This window comes from Meleagris gallopavo, chromosome 22, assembly GCF_000146605.3.
Source record: "Meleagris gallopavo isolate NT-WF06-2002-E0010 breed Aviagen turkey brand Nicholas breeding stock chromosome 22, Turkey_5.1, whole genome shotgun sequence".
NCBI lineage: Eukaryota > Metazoa > Chordata > Aves > Galliformes > Phasianidae > Meleagris > Meleagris gallopavo.
The window spans coordinates 3,107,403-3,113,993 of record NC_015032.2 but is presented as its reverse complement, the minus strand read 5'-3'; the positions used below and the strand labels follow the sequence as shown (position 1 = coordinate 3,113,993).

Genomic DNA, 6,591 nt, shown 5'->3' with positions numbered 1-6,591 from the left:
GGAGCTGCTGCTGCGGCCTCTGCCCGTGGGGGACGTGGCCGCCGTTTTCCAGTTCCGCACGCGCTGGGACGCCGACCTGCAGCACGGGGCAGGTAGGGCGGCTCGGTGACGTCGGAGATGCAGGTGTGACGTCACGTGGGAGGGCGTGCGACGTTGCCCGTGCTGTGGTGACGTCACGCGGGGTCGAAGGTCGTGTCGCGTCACGTGCCGATAAGGGAGGCGAGGCTGCTCGGTGCTGATGCCGTGGGGTGCGGTGACACGGGAACGGGGCTGCGTGATTACATGGGGTTGATGACGTCAGCAGGCGGAGGCGCGGTGTCGCAGCGGTGACGTCACGGCACTCACACCCCCGTAGTCTCTCACTACAGGCTCTTCCCGAAGGCGCTTGGGCAGCTGGTGGCGGCACACGGCGTGCGGGAGCTGCACCTCGCCCTTACCCAGGGCTTCTGGAGTACCCAGAGCTGGGGGCAGCCGCCCCTGGGGGCCCCTGCTGGCGCTGAGCTCTGGGTCTGGTTCCAGGACACCGTCCCTGAGTATGTACCTCCAGCAACCACTGCACCTATGGGATTGTAGCCTGGGCCAGGTGGGATGCAGGGCTGCAGCTGGAGGGCAGGGCAGCACATCTGTCCCTGCAGCATGGTGTCCATCCCACCCATAGCCTCCTCTCCTCAAAGGCACTGCTTGCTGGGGCTCGCCTTCAGCTAGAAATGATTTGACGTCGGCTGGAGTGAAGGGTCTGTAAGAAGGGAGCAGCTGTAAGGAGAAGCAGAGTGGACCTGTGCTCAGTCTGAAGAGCAGAATGGTGCAGAGAGAGAAAACTCTTATTCACTCAGAGAACAATTCCCTCTTGTATCTGTGATGACAAAGCTCTGGCTGTGGTGGCAGGGTTACACCCCAAGCTCTCACCCATGACTCACTTCCTTTGACTCCTATACACTGTCACCATTCCCTGTCTCACATTCCCTCTAGCTTGGCTGCAGCAGCTCAGTGTGGATTCACAGAGCTCTCTGTTCTGCCATCCCACTGAAAGCTGCCTGAAGTTGCCCCATCCAGCCCCCACCACTTGCTCCCTGCTTCCCTAGCCTTACATACCACTCACTGCCAGCCCAGCGACTGCCCCTGCAGTAAACACTCATATCTCATGCGTTAGAACAAACCACTGGGAGGGGGGGAGAATAAGTGACCTACAACCTGAAAGCTCCTGAAAGCCAGCGTGGTCACTGCAGTACGTTATTGGATGCTATTGAATTAACACCTGTTATTCTGAGGCTCCAAGCTAATGAGTAATCCTTGGTGTCTGTTCTCATGCAGTGTTGACAAAGCCTGGAAAGAACTGAGTAACATCCTCTCGGGAATATTCTGTGCTTCTCTGAACTTCATTGACTCCACCAACACAGTCACTCCAACAGCGTCCTTCAAACCCCTGGGTGTAGCCAATGGTGAGCCTGACCCACACACCTGAAGGGCTGGCTTTGTGCACTGACTCTTGTCCCTTGCCTTAGTTCTATTACCCCCATGACACACTGGGGCAGTTGGGTGCAGGTCCTGCAGGGACTCCTGCACTAGCAGTGTTTTTTCCTGAGTTGATGTCGCTGTGATGAGATATCCCTAGAAAGGGAAATCCTGTGTCCATGAACAAATATCAGAGAGGCTGGTGCTGTGCTAGCTCACTCAGGAGAACAAGTGTTCCCACTCTGTTTCCTGTCAGCTAACCTTACTCCAGCAGCTGGCAGTGCCTATCTGAATACAGACATATGTACAGTGGGGATTGTTAACCTGCTGGAAGCATTTCCTCTCCCTACTATTGAAGCTTATATTTGTGCAGAGGAAACCCAAAATAAATACGTGGCAAGTGCTTGCAAGCCCTTAGCTATCTCTGAAACATGTTTTACAAAGCATCCAGTGAGAACTGCAGGATTTAAGGCATTCTAAAAATAAATCTGCAAAGAGATAAATACCCTTACTTTAGTCTTTCCAAATCACTCTGAACAAGTAGGATCTATTCCTGATTGAGACTGTGGCATTTTAGGCACCTTCAAAGGGTGCTGGGCTCTGAGGTATACTAGAGAATGGAACTGGTCTGCTTCTGCAGCAGAACCATAGAATCATTAAGGTTGGAAAAGACCTCGAAGATCATCTAGTGCAACCATCCACCTACCACTGATGCTGCCCATTAAACCATGTCCCTAAGTGCTACATTTACACTTTCCTTAAACACTTCCAGGGATGGGGACTCTCACACTTTCCTGTGCAACCTGTTCCAATGCCTAACCACTCTTTCTGAGAAGAAATTCTTCCTAATATCCAATCTGAACCTCCCCTAGCACAAGGGGCCATTTCCTTTTGTCCTGTTGCTGTTACCTGGGAGAAGAAGCTGATCCCCAACTCTAAGGGAGTTACAGAGAGTGAAAAGATGTCCCCTGAGCCTCCGCTTCTCCAGGCTAAACACTCCCAGACTGCTAACTCTCCACTTCCCTACACAGGGACAGATCACCGTCTCCTGCGATATGCTGTCCTGCCCCGGGAGGTGGTCTGCACAGAGAACCTCACACCTTGGAAGAAGCTGCTGCCATGTGGCTCAAAGGTAATGGCCAGTTCTGTTCCTGCACTGGGCTACGCTCTGTGGAGCTAGATGCAATTTGGTAATGTACACAAGGAAGTCTCAAAGCCTTGCAGAGAGCAGACCACAGACTGAGTTTTCCTCTTCCCCTTGCAGGCTGGTCTGGCTGTGCTGCTCAAGGCTGAGCGGTTGTTCCACAGCAGCTACCATTCGCAGGCAGTGCACATCCGCCCCATCTGCCGGGTAAGCATCAAGCTCTGTGGCTCCTTCCTGTTCCTCCCTCCTTGCTCCAGCAGCTGGGCAGAGCGGCGTGTCTCGTGGTCACTTGGTGCTCTACAAACAGAGGAGAATTCAATTTTAGCAAGCTTTCACCAGTGCTGAGCTGTAGGAAGCTTTCTCACCCCCAAGGGAAAACTAGTAGCCTTGTTGTTGTGACTCTGCTCAGTGACATGATTTTGGCCACCTCCCCTGCAGTATCATGTGTGCCCTGATGGGACTCCTGCAGTCCTTCTGTCTTGCCTTTCCAGAAGGTGTAATTGAAGCTGTCTCTTCCACAGGATGCTTCCTGCCTGGCTGTTTCCTGGGAGCTCAGGCAGACACTCACTGTGGTCTTTGACAGCTTTACCAGTGGCCAAGGAAAGAAAGGTAAGCTCAGCACCACTACGCTGTGCTTCCTACAGCCCACCTCATACCATCCATCACTGGATTTGCCTCCCACAGATTGGTCCCTGTTTAAGATGTTCTCTCGCACCCTTACTGACGCGTGTCCTCTGGCATCAGAGAGCAAGGTCTACGTTGACATCTCTCCTAAGAACAAGGTAACACGCATGGATGAGGGAGCATCCTGCTTTCTCAGTTCAGTGGCACTGGAGCATTCTTGCCTCTTATATCAGGGACTGAGTTCAGAGGTGTCAGCAAGTGTGCTGACCTGGTTGTTGGGTGGGAAAGCTCAGGCTGACTGCTTCTGAGTGGGGCTTTGCCCAGCAACACAATTTATTTCAAGAGGAACTTTTCTTTTCATGGTCCACTTGCTTTCTCAGGAAAAAGAGTTACTGGAAGTGACCCCCACACCAACATCTGTACACGAAGCAATTGTCCAAGGAGACAAGACAACCTATGCAGTCTATGACCTGCTCAGCCCTGTGCTCTTCAATACATCTCGTAGCCTCAATGTGCAGCTGAAGTGGAAGCGGCCTGAAGACAGCTGTGAGTGATCACAGTGTTATCCCCTCTGCACTGCTGGCCAGGGCTCCGGGCCCAAAAGCTCCTGTCATCAGCCTCTCATTCCTCTTTCCTTTTCCTTTCTGCAGCGGAACTGTCAACACCCATAATGCATGCTCAGCGCTATGTAAGTGGGTATGGGCTGCAGACTGGAGAAATCAGCACCCTCATCTACAACACTCACCCATACCGTGCTTTCCCTGTGATCCTGCTGGAGACTGTGCCATGGTATCTGCGACTCTATGTGCACACTCTGACTATCATAACTAAGGGAAAAGAAAACAAGCCAAGTAAGTAGACATTCCTGGCAGCATATTCCATCTGAATCCCTTGGCACAAGCAGCACATTCCAGAGATGGTTTAGTTCCCTCCCTTTGACCTAGCAATAACTGGGTAACAGGCCTGGAAAATAAAACATCTTATGGTGTTTTCCCAGCCTTCAGTCTACCGCTCAAGATTTGCTTTTAATAAGTCTGTTCTATAGAGTCATGTGGACAGTGTTTCATAATCCAGCAAGATGCTGAACCAAAGCAAATTGATTTGGGTAGTAAAGGAACCTTAATTTAAAATTGTTGACTTGATTACATTTTACATGTTTACCTTTCTTTTTGAACATTGACTTTCATGGGTCATCATTGCTGAAGACCAGCCAGATTTAGCTTTAACATGTTTTTTGTTACCTGTGCATCTTCACTTGCTCAGAAAAACTCTTCCCAGGACAGGGGAAGCAAAATTACTCACTCCGTGGAGATCTCTGGGCAGTGTGAGGCTGGACATTCCCCCACACTTCCTCCCCACAAGCCCATGCCACTGATGTGTGTCTTTGGGGTTAGGTTATATTCACTACCAGCCAGCCCAGGACCGGAAACGACCTCACCTCCTGGAAATGCTGATCCAGCTTCCAGCCAATTCTGCCACCAAGATCACAATCCAGTTTGAGAGGGCCTTACTGAAGTGGACAGAGTACCCGCCTGACCCTAATCATGGCTTCTATGTCAGGTAAAGGCACCTCTCGGCTTCTCATCCCCTTCCGGGTTATGTGTAGCACTTGCTGCCTGGGTTTCTGGGGTGGGAAGAAGTTTTGTTCTCTTCACTGGCAAGACTGACACCAATATATCCTTTGTCTTCTTAGTTCATCTGTACTTAGTGCCCTGGTGCCCAGTGTCATCGCAATGAAGGATGTGAATGTGGAGGAGAGCCCACTCTTCACCTCACTGTGAGTGTGCCTTTCTGCTGGGAAGAGGGAATGTGCTGCAGGCCTGCTGCAGCTGGGCTTCACCATCCTACAAAATCTCAGGGCTTCTGGAGGGTGTTTGTGGTGTGTCAGGAGTCCTTGTGAGGGAGGCAGCTACAAGAGGCAACTGCTGGTGTAGGTCCCCACCGCCTCTTCTGTGATTTCCTATGGGATTCAGAGGTCTTCAGGAGAGCCTGACCCTAAGGGGCTGTGAGCACTTCCAGAACCACACAGGCCCGGGGCTGAACAGCACAAAGGCTGATTCTCCTGCTTCCCTTCTCCAGGTTTCCTTCCTCCGATGGCTCCAGCTATTTCTTGCGCCTGTACACGGAGCCACTGCTGGTGAACTTGCCAACACCAGACTTCAGCATGCCCTACAATGTCATTTGCCTGACATGCACGGTGGTGGCTGTGTGCTACGGCTCCTTCTACAACCTGCTAACTAGGACATTCCACGTGGAGGAGCCGAGCCGTGGAGGGCTGGCCAAGCGGCTGGCCAATGTCATCCGCAGGCTCAGGGGTGTGCCGCCTATCTGAGAGCCTGAGGCACCGCCTTGGGAGGAGCAGAGCCCTGCTGTCTCCTGCCTTTGCTGCCTGCATCCCTCTCCTGGGTCCTACAAGCTGAGGGATCACTTCTGTAATTAAGGTGGGAAGCAGCTCTAAGCTCGTTAACTACTGAACTGCACTTGTACGGGGTTAGGAAATGTGTTCTGTTTGGGAGAAGGGGTAACTTATGTGCTGGGAATTATGCTGAAAGTAAAGTTGAGCTGTTTTGTACATTTGTGCTGCTCCTCTTTGGTTTTGTTTCCTGACACCACAGGCAGAGGGAGCTCCGTATGCTGCGGGGCCGTAGCAAAGTGCTGCAGTCAGTGGGAGCAGATGCAGAGAGCTGTAAGGCAGCACAGGGATCAGAGGTGGTGCTACCTGCTCTGCCACAATGCCACATTCCAGTGCCCTCCTTCCAGCCTGTACCACAGTTAAGCCACTTTGCAAATGAACCATCAGTTGTGGGCACTAAATTGCCTGCTTGTCCCCTCTTTTACCCCCAAGGTTTACTTGCCAGCTCAGAGCAGCCATGAGCACACAGAGCCTCACTTGGCAGATTTTGAACCACTGTCCTCTTACTGCAGCACAGGATACCCCTCTGCTGCCCCCAGGCACCATTCATACTGAATCCGTGCATCTCTACGCGTCTGCCCAGCAGTGCCCAGCAGCACAGTGTGCACACAGCAGGGCACCATTCTGCACAGCACACGCTCCAGCTTTGCTGCCGTTGGCACCCTGCAGTGGGAGGACGCGTGCTGTAGCGTGGCCTGGGACAGTGCCGCTATCAAATCACAAGAATTTCTGCACAGCTCCAGTTCACCCCTCCATATCAGCGATGCTCGCTCCTCCGCAGCCCCTCAACGACTCACGCCAGCAGCGCACAGAAGCGCAGGTCAACCAACGTAGCCACGCGCATAACAACATCGCGCATGCGCAGTGCTCTCAGTTCCGCTGCCACCCGCCGCGCATGCGCAGTGTTCTCAGTCCCCTCCGCCCCCTGCCGCGCATGCGCAGTTCCCGCCCCACGCGG

The 6,591-nt window shown here is 52.8% G+C and overlaps 1 protein-coding gene across 1 annotated transcript in view; it reads left to right on the top strand.

Annotated features, from left to right (window-relative positions):
* PIGT (phosphatidylinositol glycan anchor biosynthesis class T) overlaps nt 1-5,794 on the top strand; it is a 6,097-nt gene extending 303 nt beyond the window's left edge. Inside the window, exons 2-13 of the mRNA XM_010722342.2 lie at nt 5-92; nt 356-533; nt 1,312-1,439; nt 2,484-2,584; nt 2,717-2,803; nt 3,118-3,205; nt 3,281-3,378; nt 3,601-3,766; nt 3,871-4,071; nt 4,615-4,780; nt 4,914-4,997; nt 5,300-5,794. Coding sequence (XP_010720644.1) covers nt 5-92; nt 356-533; nt 1,312-1,439; nt 2,484-2,584; nt 2,717-2,803; nt 3,118-3,205; nt 3,281-3,378; nt 3,601-3,766; nt 3,871-4,071; nt 4,615-4,780; nt 4,914-4,997; nt 5,300-5,552 — 1,638 coding nt within the window. The 3' untranslated portion in view covers nt 5,553-5,794. The remainder of the gene's footprint in view (nt 1-4; nt 93-355; nt 534-1,311; nt 1,440-2,483; nt 2,585-2,716; nt 2,804-3,117; nt 3,206-3,280; nt 3,379-3,600; nt 3,767-3,870; nt 4,072-4,614; nt 4,781-4,913; nt 4,998-5,299) is intronic.
* Nucleotides 5,795-6,591: the final 797 nt, after the last annotated feature.